This window comes from Calidris pugnax, unplaced genomic scaffold (genome assembly GCF_001431845.1).
Source record: "Calidris pugnax isolate Ruff unplaced genomic scaffold, ASM143184v1 scaffold8, whole genome shotgun sequence".
Lineage (NCBI taxonomy): Eukaryota > Metazoa > Chordata > Aves > Charadriiformes > Scolopacidae > Calidris > Calidris pugnax.
This window is the reverse complement of record NW_015090830.1, coordinates 16,476,149-16,494,194: the sequence shown is the minus strand read 5'-3', so window position 1 is coordinate 16,494,194 and position 18,046 is coordinate 16,476,149. Positions and strand designations below refer to the sequence as shown.

General features: G+C 45.2%; 1 protein-coding gene across 1 annotated transcript in view; it reads left to right on the top strand.

The window, feature by feature from the left end:
- The first annotated feature begins 1,581 nt into the window (after nucleotides 1-1,581).
- The window catches only part of F13A1 (coagulation factor XIII, A1 polypeptide), a 58,098-nt gene continuing 41,633 nt past the window's right edge, over nucleotides 1,582-18,046 (top strand). The window contains exons 1-3 of the mRNA XM_014940933.1: nucleotides 1,582-1,734; nucleotides 2,669-2,811; nucleotides 8,636-8,824. Coding sequence (XP_014796419.1) covers nucleotides 2,670-2,811; nucleotides 8,636-8,824 — 331 coding nt within the window. The 5' untranslated portion in view covers nucleotides 1,582-1,734; nucleotide 2,669. The remainder of the gene's footprint in view (nucleotides 1,735-2,668; nucleotides 2,812-8,635; nucleotides 8,825-18,046) is intronic.

Here is an 18,046-nt window from a genome sequence, read left to right as displayed (position 1 = left end):
AAAAAAAAAAAAGGAAAAAAAAAAGGAAAAAAAAAAAATCAGCAGCCAGCCTCCTCCCCCAGAAAGCTCATTGTGTTTCTGGGTGCCAGGGGGGGCCGCTTGCCCTCCAGATGGTTACCGCAGGGCCCATCTGCCTAAAAGTGAGTCAATGGAAATTGCAACTCAGGAGGCCAGCAACAGGACCAGATCTGTCCTGGCAGGATGACTGCCTCCTGGGGCAGCAGGGCAGGGGAAGGGGAGTCCCCCAGCTATGGTGGCTTTCCATGCCACATGCCTAAGACTCCACTAGGGAGGCAGGAGAAAGCCTGAGCCCTTTTATTGTGGGACTGAGCGGTGCAAATAGCAAGGCTGCCTCCAAAACCTCTGCAGCCTAGTGCTGTGCCTCAGCAATCGGCCCTAGCAGGCTCATTAGCCAGGCCACAACGCTGTGCTGGTGCAGCCATTCTGTTCCCAGGTCCCTGCTGTGGAGGTGTCCTGGCTTGTGTGGAGCTACCTTGCTGTGGCCTCTGCTGGGAAATCCTCAGGGAATCGGGATGGGGTCCTGTCTTCCAGATGATTTACCTGCTGCTTCCTGTAGCAGGTATGTGACCCGATTCTCTCCTCTTCTGCCTCCTGCCTTAACTTCAGTGGTGTTAAGCCAGAAGATGTTTGAGGCTTCACTGATGCTATGGGTCTGAAAAGCCATAGCTGACTGAAAGAGAGTAGAGTCCTCTTCACCATGTTTCCTCGCTCCTTCCTCTACCCTGCAACTGAAGCAAGTAAGTGCCCACAGCTCATCCCTCTGTGTAAGAGGGAGTCTCTGCTGCCCAGACATACTCCTGGTGAGTGACTTGTACCTCTGCCAAACAGCAGTGGCTGGCAGGACAATGGGCCTGAATTTGTCCCTGTACACTGCTTTTTCTCCATGTAACTTCCATGTAACTACTGATCTGTGGAGTTACATCTGGCAGAGGAGGTGTCACACCATCCCCAGTTATCTTCCAGCTTGGTGGAACTGAAGAGTTGGTGTGGAGCTAAATTGCTTCCACCAGGCACTGCCCAGACCCCAGTTGTTTGGTGATGCACATTTTATCATGGACAAGAGCTGAAGGTAATTTGCCCCAAACATAGCTGTTTGGGGCAAAATACCTTCACCTTCCTGAACTGCACAGGGTCTTAAGAAAAAGGTCCTCTCCACTGGGTCATCAACAAGGTCTCCATGTCCACATGCCCCACAGTCCTCTGAAAGGACTGCCGTGAGGCGTCTCCCTGGAAGCACTCTCAAAACCAACACCTGAAGTTGCATGGCAGGCACCCTGCAGTAGAGACACCATTAAAGACTGGCAACATGGTGAGCACAGCTTAATGGGTTGTGTCCCTCAGAAATCCCTTCCAGTCTCCCAATTCATATGCCCTTGTGCCGTGAACAGCTCTACTCTGCCTTCCTAAAAACTGAAAATTTAGCATCCAAGTTGTATTCTTAGCCCAAGCACCTCGAAATGCTCCCAGTGAGCAGGGCTGGGGTCAGGCAGGAAGGGAGAGGGAGGGAGGAAGCGAAGACGTGCCCATAGTGGTGACAGATCCTCCGAGGTGGTGTGGGGAGGGCTTGGCAACCCTTTCAGCACTGTCCTATTGCAACAGGAGGGAGGAGGATATACAGAGATTACTTAAAAGCCCCCAACTTTCTCCAGGCCTCTATTGCACTTCAGAAATTCTGCAAGAAAAGGAAAAAAAAAAAGACTATCTGAAAAGAAGGTACCCTTGCTAACTAAAAAAATTCCTTTAGGCGCTTACTGCTATTAAATAATTGCTACATTTTGAATTGCTGTTTTCAGGAGCTTTGGGAAGAAGTCATGTTCTCAGCCATGACTATTTTCTTAGAAGGGTGGCATGGCTTTCATTGCTACATGCTTATGCTGAAATAGATGTGAAAGCAGTTTTGACTAGCTCAAAGTCTCTGATCAGCCTACATCTGAGATTTACCTTAAGGTCATTAGTGGGAGAGAAATAAGTGGATAAGTGCTTTTTTCTTTCTTCTTTTTTTTCTTCCCCTCCCTTCCCCCTTTCCTCTTTCTCTCTCTCACACTCTTTTTCAAAAGTGGATTTTCTGGGTGCAGGAATTAACCCTTCAGATATTGAGCGTTTGTGTGCATAGGAACAAAAATACAATTCTCCAGTAATCATCCACAGACTGTTGTAGGCTGTAGTATTTGGGATGATTGCAGTATGACTTAGAATGTCATTTTATTAGTGGGATGTATGTGTGTGATGCAGTTTCTGGAAATAATTTGCTAATTTGGATTCAATAATGCCATTTTGAAGGGTGGGAGAGTGAATGATTTTCCAGTTCTTTTACCTGAAACTCCCTAATATTTTTAATGCCCTGTTTCTCCTAGGCAAATACTTCTGTGCTAGGCTTCCCTCTCCTTCTCCCCCCCCCGCTTCTTCTCTTATTCATGTGTTTTGACAAACACAAAATGCCTTCCAATCCTTAGAGAGCTGTACTCCATCATTAGACTGATGTTTTCTGCCTCTCAGTTTTTATTTATGTGAGTCTAAAAATGTGTAGCTCACTGGCACCCCATACTGTTTTTGATTTCTCCCATCTTACATGTGCCACGCCGGCTTATGTTTGCTTTTTCCTTGCACTATTTCTCTCTTTCATGGTGTTACAACATTTTAAATACAGGATGACTGAAACAACGGACATAGAGAAGAGGCCTCCTCTGAATGGGAGAAGAGCCCTCCCACCAAACAACTCCAATGATGAAGAAAATGAGGTCCCTGAGATGGAGGCTTTTGGATTGATACCTAGAGGATTTAATCCAAAAGGTACAGCATACAATTAAGACATGAGTCTATTTTACATCTGCTATACTCACCTCTACCCAGGTCTTAATTAAAACCAAACCATTTTTTGCTTAGTATTGTAGTTCATGTCCCACAAGCTTCTAGAGCTCCTCGCATGTTTTGATCTCAGATAGCTTTTTGTTGCTGCTTAGGGACAAAACTTACTATAAACACCCATGTGCAAGCAGTGTCACCTGAGGTTAAGGGTAGGGAAAGTGAGGAGCAGAGAAGTTGTGTGACCTGTTTTCAGCTTGAACTGTGGGAGTGGTTAAAAAAAAAGGAAAGAACGGGTTTTCTGATTAAGAATGTTGATCACAATCACAGAGTCACTGTAGAAACTGCTGGCTTCAGGCATGGCTGTGGCAGCACTGGGGTGAAAGGGGCAGGAGGACCGTGCCCCTCTTAATGGCCCCTCAGGTTTGGATGGCCTTAAATTGACTGTAAAATTACTGCAAAGTGCTGGCTGGCAGGGATAACTTTTGCTAGCTGTTCAACTTTCTCATAAAAATGACTGCAAAACTAAAAGGAATGCCCATAGTTTTAATTATTCTCCTGTGAAAAGTATTTTGATCGTTTTGTTGGGAAGTCAAAGCAGTATCATGTAGGGCATGGGCAAGTCAAATCACTTTCTCAGTGCCAACTTTGCGGAATGAACCTGAAAAAAATTAGATAAGATTTGGTTTAAAAGAAATCAGGATTGCCTCCTGAATGAGTTACCAGACAAATGATGTTGACTTTTTGGCTTGTTTGAAATGAACAGCAGAACTTGTTGAACGTGGCAGCTCAGGGTAGCCAGATGTAATAATACTTAATGCTTGTATGGGACTTTTCATCCAGGGTTGAAAGAGTGCTTAATAAATGTGGGCAAGCATTAATTACTGCATTTCAGACATCAGGAAACATGCAAAGAGATTTTAAGCAACAAGGTCAAATTTTTATTGCAAAGCTTTATTTCTGTCTTCCTAATCATGTGCCTTCACCACCACACCCCCACACCCCCATTTTAATGCAGACACATTTCTTCAAAAAGTGTTTCTTTTAAAAAATGCCTGAAAAAACCAACTGGCATGTTAAGACTGTAGAAATTTGCTTGAATGTTTTCAAACCACCCTCTAGCTCTGGGGCAAGTATGTGTGTTTAAATTGTCAAATGTAATGCAATACAGGTCCTGACTAGATATCATTTCAAAACCAGAATGCTCACAGAAGCTGAAGATGTGTAAGGATGTAGGATACCTTAGAAGGAATGCAGCCTGTAGCTAAAGCCCACCAGTACCAGGAGAAAGGCTCCTATTGCTTTTTGATGTGCTTCACATCAGGCTCTGAATGAAGCGTGGTACTGGTGGGTGGGAGCCTCTTGCTTTTCAGAAATGCAGTGGAAACTGAGGAATGTCAGGTCAAGTGAGTTGAGGCAGGAACCCAACGTGAGTTTAAGGTGATGCTGCTGGTAAGGAAAACAGCCCTTATCCAAAACAAGGGTTTGTGTGGCCATAGGATAAACCTGGCTATAGGACTGGTGTGGCTGAAAAATAAATTTGTGCATAACAGCAAAACTCTCCTTGTACACCTGGATCAGCTCTGCTGTGCAGTTCAGTTCTGCAATGCCTGTAGCAGCAACATTCAAGGGGTAACCTGAAGGGAAGGGACAGCAGCAGCGTTCCTGTTTCAGGGCACATCAGCTGTGATGTAAGCCTGTGATACCAGCTGATGTAAGTGCGGTCCCTGGATACGCTGTTTTGGGGTAGGATGCTTAAGTCACTTGTCAGACCACGTTAAGTGTTTATGGTCCAATGCAGCTCAGACTGGGACTTACATTCAGGAGCTCTGACGGTGTTGTGCTTGGGGAATAAAGTGAGGGTCTGCAGGCAGAGCAGGGCGGCAGAGTACAACCAGGGCCACCAGCACATCCTCATAGGGGGCTGCTTGTGCCGCCTCCTTCCCCTGCGCACACCTCTGCCCTTCTGGGTTGTCCAAATCTTTTTGTAGTGGTTTCCACATTTCATTGGAAGGACATAACACACTGAAAAAAAAGCATGCAAATGCTTTTATCCTTGCTGTTACAACTGAGGTGTTTTCTAGCTTTTGGGGGTAGGATTGGACATCTGCTCTAAACATTCAGACGTCAGTGTTGTCGCCTGTGTCAGATCATAGGCAACACAGAGCTATGCAGCGAGTGGAGGTGAGGGCACAGGCTCTCCGGAGAGACAGTGGTTGTCACTTCCAGGGTGATCCGTATCCTTCTCTCAGCTCCACTGGCTGCAGCAACCAGCCACCAACTGGCCATAATAAGACGTTTCATCCCAGGCTCGCATCATTTAGATGCTTAAATTTAACTGAATCTTGCCCTTGATCTCCGCAGTGTAGGTGTCTACAGCTGAGCTAGTCACCCTCGTTTCCCTTGACAGCCAACAGAGAGAAACAGGCATTTTTAGGGTGTGATTCATTTGACCTATTTTAGCTACTACTCTGGGATGAGGTAAAACCCTGTGCTTGACTAGCTCTCTGCTGACACCCACTTCTACGCCGCTGAATCACAGCCGGAGTGAGCGGTGGAGGCTGCTGGGGACAGCTGCCTCCCCAGCCCGGTCAGTGGGATGCCTGCTGCAGGAGCCCAGCTTGCTTGCGGGAGGAGATGCTCAGTGTGGAGGACGAGCAGCCCCTGAGCACTTCTTCAGCGAGAAGCCTATGTCTCCGTGAAAACGCCCCGTGCTGTGTCCTCCCCCTGGCTCTTCCTAGCCAGCTCATCTCACCGCAATGTGTTACGAGTGGGCCTGGCGCTGGCAGCCGCTGGGTGGGAGGACGTAGCCCTGCAGCCCCATGGTCTGCAACCTCCCTCCATGCACCTTCTCTGCAAAGTTCGGCGACTTGCCAGGGAGTCGTGCTTGCCCCGCTAGCAGAGCAATGGGCACCTCCTGTGGAAACTCACACTATTCGTTTTACACTCCAGAACCTTTTCTCTCTGGTCTTCCAAGAAAGCCTGATGTTTGAAGGCTATTCTTGTTATTTGAAAAACAGCTCAAGCTTGTGCTCATTTATTTCCATGCAAGCTTAACATTGCAAGAGCTTTAAGAAAGCATCAGACTGCTGCCTCTCCTGCAGCAGACCAGGCTATGGGCAATCTGTCAAATGGATCTGACTTCAAAGGAGCCCTCGATGGCCGCCTGTCCCCCACAAACAGATGAGCAGCGACATGCACAACACCTGGACCCTTCCTTCTGATCATACTCTGGTGGTGGTGTTCACAAATTCCATTGCCCTGCTTATATTTTGTCTTCCGTAATTACCATTGCTGTAATTAACAGAGGCTCGTTCACAGGTTATCTTCATCTGGCAAGCTCAATGCACACTTTAACACTGAGAGTTAATGTGAGAGTGAAATGTGTTTTCTGCAGGTGTGTATGGCTGTGTTTTGACAGGAGCCTTGTAAAGTCCTGAGATAAAATGAAGCAAATGCTGAAGTGATGACCCAGGGCGCCTTAGCTTTGCAGCTCCTTGGAGGGGCTAATGTGAACAAAGGGCAGGGTCACTGTCGCCTTTTATTTCAGAACATGAGATGAAAACACAACAAACCCTGAACTCCATTTTTGTGCCTCCTTGGAAGGAGGGAGAAGCTGAGCCAAATTTACTGATAGCTTCACCCCTTGTAGAGCCCCAAGTTATGCAGCTTTTACATGCAGTGCTTTCAGCCTGGGAGAGAAAACAGGAGACAAAATGGGAGACACTCTCTCCTGCCCCTGCTTGATCCTTATCTGGAAAATTCCTGCCTCACATAATTTAATTGTGAGATTTCTCAGCATTATTGTGAGTGAGAATTGGTAAGATTTGCAGGGAGGGAGGCAAAGACATGCCCCACTCCACAGAGGGGCAATGAAAATGATTTCTGAGCAAGCTGCATTTAATGTTTCACACAGAAAACACCTCTGTAACTTCAGTCAGCGATAAAGCCAGAGAGGATCTACAGAAGTTACTCCAGAAGCCCGGCAAATTGAGCAGAGAATATCAATAACATCGCCATGGGACTTTAAGCCTGCCTCAGGATTGAACAGGGTATTCCAGTCTTTCTGCAGATTAGGGTTGGCAGGAGGTGGATGGTTTGGGGTTCAGTTCTCCAAGGCTTTTCCATGAAAGGATCATCATCTTGCTGTATCCTCAGGCAGTTTCCTTTCCTTCTGTTTCCCACAGGGCAGCACTAGGCAGGTGATGGTGACAATGCACGAGCAGGACCTGCTCCTGCAGCCCTTATTTCCCCCTCTCTGTTAGCTGTCCCCCAGAGCCCGGACTGGGTGTCTTGGCTGGGGCAGGAGAAGGACCATGGTGGCATCCAGGGGAGTTGCTGCCAGTGGGGCTCTGCTGATGTCTTGAAAACATCTCTGCAGACAGGCAGGGCTAATGCACAGGCTGCTGTAGCCTGGAGGCTACACACTTGAGACAGAGCCAGTCTCCAGGCAGTGTCTCCCTGCCTTCAAGGAAAAGCAGAGTACAAAGCTGCTGTCTGAGCTTCTGTGAAATGGGCCGCATTCAGCTTTTGATGACTTGACTATCCGACTCATTTGTTGAGCGCATCATTCCTGCTCACAGTGTACCCAGCAGCAGGCCAAATTAACCACAATCACAAGCACACACAGCTCCACCAGCTGCTGTAAATGTGTACCTCTTTTTGCCAGGCATGAGTTTGGCTCTGACATTGTCAGTATGAAACGCAGACATTAGCTGGTTTCTAACTGTCAGCACCTGGAAAGACAAGCTGAGAGCTGCAAATCAGGCTCTACTCTTCCATCTCTCTCCTGGTTGTGAGCAGTAATGATCCTGCTGGCAGAGGTTTCATGACTGTCTGCCTGAGCGTATAGGCAAAAGAATGATGTCCAGTTTGTTTTCATGTCGTTGCTTGTTGTGTGAGAAGACTCCCATTATGAAGACTCCCGATATGGTACAGTCATGTAGCTCATGGTGACTGCAAGTGCCTTTGGCTATCCCAATGCCACCCCACGTTGTCATTAGCTGAGCAGACTAACTTCTAGCAGTGGTAGGCTATAACACTTTAGACAGCCCTAATTTGAAGTAAGCAAAGCTTTGCCTGTGCATGTTATAGATACCTACTGCTGTTTGCCTATAACTCTATGCTGTAATTATATACTGTAATGTTATATTTAGTTTTCATAAGAAGACACTAATAGCAGTGGAGGTGTACTGAGAAGCTGAGTCTAGACACATACAGTACACCAAAACCTTATTTAATACAGACAATCCAAGCTCTCAGCTGAATGTAAGATCATTAACTGCCTCTCAGGCTCCTCAGCACTCAATAGTGGTAGTGCTCTGCAAATATTAATGTATTTAAGCGTCACAAAACCCCTGTGACTTTGCATTTGACAAATGGAGGTCTGCAAGAAGGGAGACATGAAGCCACAGCTGTCAAAGGTCCACTGGTTGCACTGATAAACCTGTGACAATGAGGCCTAGACTTGCAGAAAGCCAGTGCCAAGTGAAATATAGAGCCCAACTCTCCTTGGGGACATTCAGCTTTCCACCCACAGCAATCTACCCTTTCTGCAATTGCTTTTGCCATTCACTAGAAGACTTGAAAACTCTGTGAAAATGGCAGGTGGACAGAGAAGCGTCAGTCCTTAAGTCCCTGCTCAGCCAGGAGGATGTAAGCCTCAAATAGATCAAGCAGGCGCCACTGCACAATGCTCCTCGATGAGGCAACACTGGGGAAGGGGAGGCAGGGCCTCTAATGATGTTGATATCAATATTGACATGCCAATATACTGACTCCTTCCCTCTACGTTCATTACGTGTCTTTGCAGATTACCTGCGTGTTGTGGACATTTACATGTTCAAGGATCCCCATGAGATTAACAAGCAGGAGCACCACACTGACAAGTACTACAACCCCAAGCTGATAGTGCGTCGGGGACAGCCTTTCCAAATCCAGATTGACTTCAACCGACCTTACAGGCCAGAGACGGACCAATTCTGGCTGGAGTACTTGATAGGTAAGTGCTTGGCAAAGGCTGTGTCATATCAGCAAAGTTGAAGAGTCTCTCATAAATAGGAACAAAGTGGTACTCAATGGCTGTGTCTTTTCCTGTTACAATTGATAAACCATAAAAACAGGCTTAACCATGGGCAAGGAAGTGCTTTTCTAAACAGGGTCTGAATCCCTACTCAAGAAACTCAGCAGATTTGCTTCTGAGAGAAGAAGGAGCAGTATTTGGGGCTTTCTGTTTAACAATCAGTTGTACTTCATTGAGCTTTCAAAGTTATCTCTGGTTAATGCTGTATGGCAATGCTGAAAGGTAGGTGGAGCAGGAAATATCTTTCATTAGCGTTTAGGAGAGGAGGGAGGAGGAGTCTGTTGTTTGAGGTGGGAGAGATGATATGTGCGAGCTGGGTTAACAAAATATTGAGTAGGCAAGGGGGGGAAATTATGCAGGCTGGAAGAATAGGAGGCCTTGCAACTTCGCAGCCTGCATTTACAGCTAACTTGTAACAAGGGAGAAGGTTCAGAGACTGTAGGTTTGGATCAGAGACTTACTCAGGGTGACATCAGAAGCTATCTTGATTTTCTGCAAAGGGAGTAAGAAAGCATTTTTCCTCTCACTGAGAGATTTTCATCAGAGACTCAGGTCCTAATGTATGTGCTGGCTTTTTGAAGGTACAGGACTAGAGAAAGCCATGACCTCACTAGAGAAGGGGAAAAGCAAGAGACAGAGTGGAGCTTCCCACTATGCTCCAAAGACGGCCCCGCTGGATGCTGCTCCCTACATCACAGCTCTGGGAAAGCCTCAGCTTTGTCTAGAGTGATCTGGGAGTTTCTGTGTTAAGACATCAATGTGCCCCTTATAAACTCTTTAAAGCAGGTTTGAATTGATGTTTTAATTTACTTTCCTCAGAGATGCAGTTCCGAAATTTGTAACATTGATTTTTTTCCACCGTTGAACTATGATGATGTGGCCATTTATTAGATTTGTTGCCTTTTAAACCTAGATGGGCGTTTATCTCTTAAACGTATGTGCAGTGAAAAGGTTACTGTCTGCACATTTTTTTTCATGGGTCTCTTCTTTCTAATTTAAATTAGGGTTGGGAGGCATGTTATGACAGTCCAGTGAATGATTGGCTGAACAGCCACGAGTGCCTTTAAAAATTTAATATGCATAAATATCATTAGTTCTTTTGGGATTTAATTAAATTCAAGACTGTTCCCTTAATCTTTATATGTTTAAAACAAACAGCTGTAGCAAGAAGAAGTGGAAAATGGAACATTTGGTTTTTATTGAATTGTGTGCAGTTTGCATTTGTTTTAATCAGATATTCTATATTGGAAGAAGAAATTTAACACTTCTTCTGACATTGCACAGTCCACTTAGGAGAACATATTCGCTAATTTTCCTGTTGCTCTTTCCTAATACATCTACCCATGGTCTGTACCATGAATCTCTAAGCGTGGATGAAAACCCCTTCATACTCAGATGCAGTAGGAAGGGGGTTAAATGCAGCCTGAGCCAGGGGAGACTGCAACAAACTCAGCTCTGAGTGGTGACTTTGGAGTCAGCCCTGAGTCTGTGGTTGACTTTCCCTCACTGTTCTTCACTGTTGCTCTCCTTTCTGTGAAATGGGAACAGCAGCACGGATGTCCTACGTGTGGTGGCTGACAGCTGAAGGAATGTGCTGTGTATACAGGATAGTATTCAATGCTATTGCCCTCCCCTGCTTTTTAAGTGTCTGCTTCTGTGAACACCACTGCCCTCTTGCTACAAGGAATTTAGCTCACAGAGATTCAACTGGGAGAAGAGATGTTCAAGCTTCTCTTACAGGAACTGGTTAATACTCTGTTCTCCACAAATGTTTCTCTTTATGCACATGTGGTGAAAACACAGTACATTTGTTCTCAGAGGCTAGCAGAAAACAGAACAAAAATAGTCCATAAAGGAGAAGGAAATTATCCAGAAATTATCTGCTTGATTCTTGCTACTTCTCCTTTTAGTGGCAGGTCCAGTATTTAATGCCCTGAAGGGGAGAAAGAGGAGATTTCTTGTACTTAGGAAAGGGCACTGAGTGCTCAAGGTTCCAGTGCTGTGCTCTCAAACCTTTTGTGATGGGAAATGTGGCCATTCATACCCAGGTTTGTTCTGTTTGTCTGTCTGAAAGGCAGGTATTCGCTTCTCATAATGCCAGTTGCCTGAAAACCAGAGCCCAGTCCAAAACCTGTTGCCTAGGCTGCCTCTGTCAGCAGAGGAGGGAGGCAGGCACCTCCAGGTGGCAGTTTCGCCCTGCTGTCTTAAAATGGGATGAACTCTCTTCTGGGCATATTTTTCCTTCCTCCATTGACTCTTCCTGATAGACCAGAGTCTGACTTTAACATCACCAAAGACAGGGGAGGTGCATCCCACCCCTTGGTACTGTCAGGCAGGAGCTACACCTGGGGACTGGCTCAAGGCAACAGCCGTACAGCAGAGGCAGCTTGAGCTCAGAAAGTCTTTTTGCACTGAAACAACAGGTACATCTCCTAGGAAAGTGCTGAGTTTGAGGGATTAAAGTGATGGACACACAGAAATATTGGTAGATTGTTGTAATTGATTGTGTGCCTGAGCAGTAGCTTTCAAATGGTGCAGCGGAACTGTAGAATAACCGAGGTTGGAGGGACCTCTGGAGGTCTCATGTCCAAGCCCCTGCTCAAAGCAGGTCCAGCTTGCCCTGGTTGTTTAGGGCCTTGCCTATGGACAGGTTTTGAGTATCTCAAAGAGTGGGGAGGTTATCCCAAGCAATGTAGACCAGCTTGTCCACAAACTGTAGAATCTTTTATCTGTTTCAAGGTGTTATTCTCATAAGGTACAAAGAAACTTTTGGTAGGGATGGCTGGCCTTGACACCCAAGAAATTCAGCTGGAGCTGGGAAAACTCAACCTCTCTTTTTCAGGGCTGTACCTAAAGTGAGGACTGTTTATTCAGTAGCACTATATAAAGGTATTCAGAAATTATTAGTTCCCAGCATTTGAAATTTCCCAGCGTTAACATTAATCCATCACAGAATTTTTATCTATTAAAGACTAATTTTGCTCCTGAAAAATGTGACAACGATAATGGCTTGATCCTGAATGTGTGCAGAACAGTTCTATTTCCTTTATTCCCTAAAATTTAGTTTTACTTCTCTCTTTTTGCTCCTATTTTGCTTCTTTTACATCATTAAAAAGATGATTAATGAAGCAAGTAAAGCAAGTAGAGACTGCTTAATCCTTCTAATTGATAATGAATCAAGGGTACCTGGGACAAATGCTTCTTGCGTCATGTGAAACTAGGTCTGAAACACTCACAGAACAATTTTTAGTAACAATCCTTTTTAATCCATTTAAAGACCGTTCACAGTGAGTCTAGAATTCATGGGCTAAATTGCATAAAAAATATATATATATGTAAACATATAAATAATTCACCTCAATCTCTTAAAAGTCACTTTTGCTGATATTTTTCTGCCATGGTTCCTTATGACTGAAGTCCTTTCTGCTTCAACAGACTGCTTTCCGTAGAGTCATCATTGGTGAAACTGGCTGAAGTGCTAACATGTGAATTATTATAATTCAGTTTTGCACATAATGCTTCATTAAATTAGGACCATACTTGTCTGCCGAAGTATGGAAAACAATGAATATGCCAAAAAATCCACATGGAAAAATATCCACTTATAAAGAGTAATTGAATGTTATTCCAGTTCTGGTGCTGGACTGCAGCCTTGCCTCAGTACCTGTGGTTTGGGAGCTGCTCCATCACCACAGATTTCCTTCCTCGCAGCCCACTTCCTGGCTTTAATGAGAGGAAAGGTGAGCATCACTCTTTGGGGAAATACTCATTTTATTGGTCTGGGGTTGGGATGAAAGAGCTACAAGAGAACTGTAGATGCTGTGCTTACACCCAGTTCCCTACAACAAAATGGTTTCAGTTTGCTTGGACCCCCAGGGGGCCTGGAGGAGCCAAGGACTCCTTCACTCATCTTGATCTCTCCTGACTAGTGCCTTTGTGGTGATGGGGACACTTTGTGCTGCTCTTGGCTTTCCACGGTGTGGGGCTCAGCCTGTCCGAGCACAGCTCCTGCAGCTGGGACAGCCGGTTTGGCATGGGTATTGCAGAGTTTCCACAGTCACTGCTGTACTGGCAGTGATTTCTCTGAAAAGCAGATGTATGACTAGATGGGCTTATACAACCTTCAATCTTGCTTTTAGTAGTAGTTTCCTGTGCATAGCTGTAAATTCTAGAGTGGTTGATGAGTTTATGTTGTACATCCTTACTCTAATGATATATTTCCCCACATCCTCATAAATTGTTGTCTATTTGTATTTTCCTTAAATGGCTTCATAAATCCATTTATATTGGTCTAGCCCTAAATATTATTACAAACACTTTATTCGTTGGCATACCTCTGGAATGATCATAGACTCCAGTCTACTACCACCTTTCCACACATTGGACACCCACCCACCTGCCCATATGCAGTCCTCAGGCTTCTACAAATCAATGGCTTTGGCTGAGATGACAGCAGAGACTTACTGTTCCTTTTCCTACACTCTTCCCAAGCCTGTTCCAAAGGAATAGTTATAAAGACATGAAAGCAGCTAAGAGCATGAAGATGTTAGAGCTGATCCCATATGGCTTATTTAGGTGACACTGAATTTCCATTTATGGTCAGAGGGGCATCTGAACACAACTAAATAACTAGGGTCTGACTCAGGACACCCACAGCAGAATCAATGGACATCTTCATACTGTCCTACAGTGTGAACAGCCTTTCCCTTATTTTACAGCAGTGTTAGGACATGGGCTATTCCAGGAGTGTTGAGGTTTTTTTCCTTTTGTCAGACAGTAAACCTGTCTTAGTGGGAAGTATTGCTACCTCTGCTGTCACCTGTGCTCCTCAGCAGCTCTGGGGCAGGGCAGGTGGTAGCTAATAGAGTGGCTGGGACATGAGGTGTTCCTCGGCATCTCTGATAGGATGTTGAAGTGAGTTCTGCCTCTGGCAAAAGTTTCTCATTGGAAAAAGTTGGATCTTGATTTTTTTAGGAACCTTCTTGGCATTATACAAGAGCACCTAACTCTGGTGCTGGGAGCAAACTCTGTTGGTGCTGGTACTTAACCCAGTGCTGAGAGTTTATTGAATCACTATATCCCTGTTTAACAAAGAACTACAAAAATACAGAAACACCTGGTCATCTGAAAATGGAATCCTATTTTGGGGAAGAAAGAAAAATGTATTAGCTGTAGAACTTATTTCCTAAAAATTGACTCCAGACAGAAAAGACACCTGTTTACCAGCTCTTAGCAAAGAACAACAGAATTCACTTTCTAAATGAAGATGTTGGGGTATTTTTTTTCCTCCCTTCTGGAATTCCAAGCCAGGCCCCAGAGGAGCAGAGAGGAGGGAGTCCCTCGAGATGCTCTATGAATGCAGTATTTCATGCAAAGGAACCTTTATCATGTTCTCCTTTTGCACTGCTGCTGCAGCATTAACTGGCACATAAAACCTAGCTATATTTTGTAATGGTTTTAATAGCTAGGTTGCGTGACTCCGATGTGTGTTTTACAACTGTAAAGTACCAGAAACATTCACTCCTGGGACAGAGTGGTCAGATGTTAAGCATTCCTAACTGGAGCCATAAGCAAAAATTATTTCAAGATATTTGGGTTTCCTACATTTCCAAATTTGTCCGCAGCACTTCTGAAGGCAATGGGATTTGAGGGTGGGAGGAATCCAGATGTGATATTAAAGCAGTGGCTAAAAGACTCTACTGTTTTTTACAAATTTTTTCCCCCTTCTTTCTTGTTTTGTTTGTTTGGGATTTTATTAGACCATCTCTCTCCTTTTCAACTCCTCTCCCTCTCCCTCTCCCTCTCCCTCTCCCTCTCCTCTCCTCCTTCCTTCTCTTCCTTCTCTCTTTCTTCTTTTTTCTTTTCTTTCTCTTTCCCTCTTCCCTTTTCCCTTTTCCCTTTTTTGACATTTGTTATAGTTATTCATAGTGATTAATAAGGCACGGTTCCAGTATGCTAACACCCATCCTCAGGCTGCTTACTACAATAAACCTACCTCTGCTATACGGCTACTCTACTTGTGGCTTCCAGCTCAAATTTATTTATCAACCTGCCACAATTATTATACTTCCAGGCCTGGCATTGAAACAGATTCTTTACCCTTTGTATGAAAGAGTGTATCTAGGTAAAACAAATGAACCTAACAGGAAAATTGTAAACTTTACTGTGTGTAATCTGTGTCCCAAAGGGAGACAAATTCCTCAACTCCTTTAAAAAACAATCTGCTAAAGAGAGTTCCTAAATAGACTATTGAGAAATAGCTTTGTTCACCTCTCTCTCTTCTGAGGTATCCTACTTCTATCGGGGAGGAATTGTCCTCTGAAGCTCACTATATTTCTAATCTCTGTGTTGCAAAATTTCCCCTCCTCCCTGCTTAAAGCAAAACATCTTCTCACTTGTGGAGGGCCTATCCAAGAGTGCCTGTTGGTCCCTCCACTGGCTGTGCTAACTCTGCAGTGGCATTTAGGAGTTGTTTAATGCACAAACACATACAGCAGCATGTATATCCTCTGGGGATCGAGGGAAAAACTAAACTAGGTGGAGATAAGGGCTTTCAGGGACTGGCAGTGGAGGAGGAAGAGGGTGGTTTGAGCAAACCCAGGTCCCTGTTAGTCACTTGGAAGGAAAAACAGCAAACTTGGGTAACTGGAGGAGGAATGCTCGTGTTTTGCCGACTGAACTTGCTGTACCTATCTCCCGCTCTCCCTCTGTTGCTGTAAATCCCTCTCTGGTGTGGCACTTTTACATAGAATTAAACACAGCTTTCCTCCGTGCCTGATGAGCCCAGAACTGACATGATAAGGAGCTGAGGCATGTGTTAAAAATAACTCACTTCGAATGCATGTGTGTGTGGCTACAGTTCTGTGTTTTAGATGGCTTATCCTTTTGCTACTGCGTAACTAAGACTTTGGCAAGCTTTAACCAACACTGCACTCTGCTTTTTGTCCCTGTAAAGTGTGTGTGTGTGTGACGGGGGGCATCCCAGACATGCTCACACCCACAGGAGTTTCAGTCATGATGGCCTTCAGTCATGTCTACTTACTTTCAAAACTTTGTGATGCAGCACTGAGGGAAGGCTGATTTCCTTTAATAGCAGCAGCAACTATTTTTCTCCTCTTTTCCTGGGTGCCTGGAAAGCCCAGGAGGTGTAGAGCAGAGCTGAACTGCTACAGAAGTGGGCAGGAGCTTAAGGAGCACAGCTTGGGTAGCTACAGCAACCAAAATGGGATAAGAAAGAAGTACCAAAGGGTTGCAGGCCTGTGCGCTGTGAAGCAGGGAAAATATGTTTGGGCCATTAAACCTCCTGTATAAGGGAGGTTTCTGTAAACATAATGTCTTCTGGCAATACCGTGGCTCAGTACCTAGCACTGAAATGCAAAGAGTTGGAGGCCCATGAAGGAGGGCCACTGTGAATTCTCTCCTGCCTCAAAGGCAAGAGAGTCAGCAGTCCCCATTCATTGCCTGATATCTTCTGAGTTGCAAAAGGAGCCCATAAAAATTCACCCTGTTCCTGGTGGTAACAGGGCAGCAACCTCCAGGCTCTCCGAATTCTCAGGCTGGATTTTCCCATGTCCATGTGCTGTTAGAGAGAGCGTACGGGGACATCCCAACAGTGTGATGTCACGCAATGACTTTGTATTTCACAGAGCAATTGGCTGTGAAATGTCCTCGAGTGAGGGCCAGGGCCTCCTACACCCAAAGCACACGTGAGCATCAGGGAGTGAGGCAACCACAAAGAACTGGCTGCAGAGCATGGTTCAGGCTGCCAGCTCTTGGAGCAAATCGGAGTGAGAGGGATCCTGAGCCAGCTGATGCTGCTGGCAGAAGCACCATCCTCTCAGCATAAAAAGAGTTTATCCTCTCTACATGGCTCCTGGTCCTGACATGCACCCAAACACCCTCCTGCCTCTCTGTGGGTTGGGTTAGCACCAGGTAACCTGCAGAGAATTCTCTGCTAGGCATTTGCAGGCCATGAGTCTTTGGATAGCATTGAATCTTCTTCTTTAGAGACTCTAACCCAGAGAATGAAATCACCATTGCGTATTAGTCCTTCTGAGAAAGGGCTGACATTACAGATATCCTATCTATGAGCCAAAGTTGGACCCACTTTTCCACTGCAGCCAGAAATATGTGCTCAAGATGTAGATAAAAGTCAAATGGCCAAGCCATCCTGAGAGGACTTCCCTACGATGTTGATAAACACAGTTCTGAACCAACATAAGGATTCTTTTGCCAGCAACCTTAGCATGTAATGCCAAAGTTATTCATCTTTATAGTACTCTAGTATCAAGAGAACAGATGTGTGTATATGAGACTAGTGTGGCTGGTGCTGTCAGGTGACTAGATGTGTGATTACAATTCAGCTCCATAAGCTCCTGTCAGAACTAACAATTCCCTTGCTCTCCCATTTATATTTTGGTTTCTGTTTCAGAAGATGAGGGAACCTGTCTTCTCCTTGAAGAAAACATTGGATAATGCTCACTGTGCTCTTTAGTGCTCTACCCGTCTTCCCAAGTTTCCTCATGGGTTCAGGATTTATACAACTGTTAGTGAGCACCAAACCCTGCTTGTCTGTCAGAAGCAAACAATGGCCTCTTGTATTTACTGTTTAACATCTGCAAATTATCCTGACTTCTAGGATATCCCTTCCCTGGCATCCTTGTTATGTTAGCAGCAATCCAGGCAATACCCCAGAGCATCTTCTCCTCATGGGTGAGAAATACAGCACAGTGGCCTCTCTCTCTTACTGCATGGGAGCAGCTGTGTAGGACACGCACAGGCTACAGGCACTTTCTTGTCAAGCAACAGGTATATTAGGCTGTTTTGTGGCTTCGCATGCAAGAGGGACTTCTGTTTCAAAGGGCAAATGAAGCTTTGCATGTTGAGGTTTCATAAAAGTGAGAGAGGCTTGGTGCTTCATTAAACCTGCTATGAGATGCCAGTGATGGGGTTTCCATAAGGATGTCTTGCAAAGGCCTCATGGCGTCTTTGAGATCTTAACTGGTTCCTATAGGCAGATTTACTGGGGAGTGATTCTGCAGCCTCCCCATTAGCATGAAGTGCACATGGACATGGTGTTGCAAAGCTGCTGCCACAGCACAGGTCCTTATGTCCCCAATAGCCTCCTACACCAACATGCAG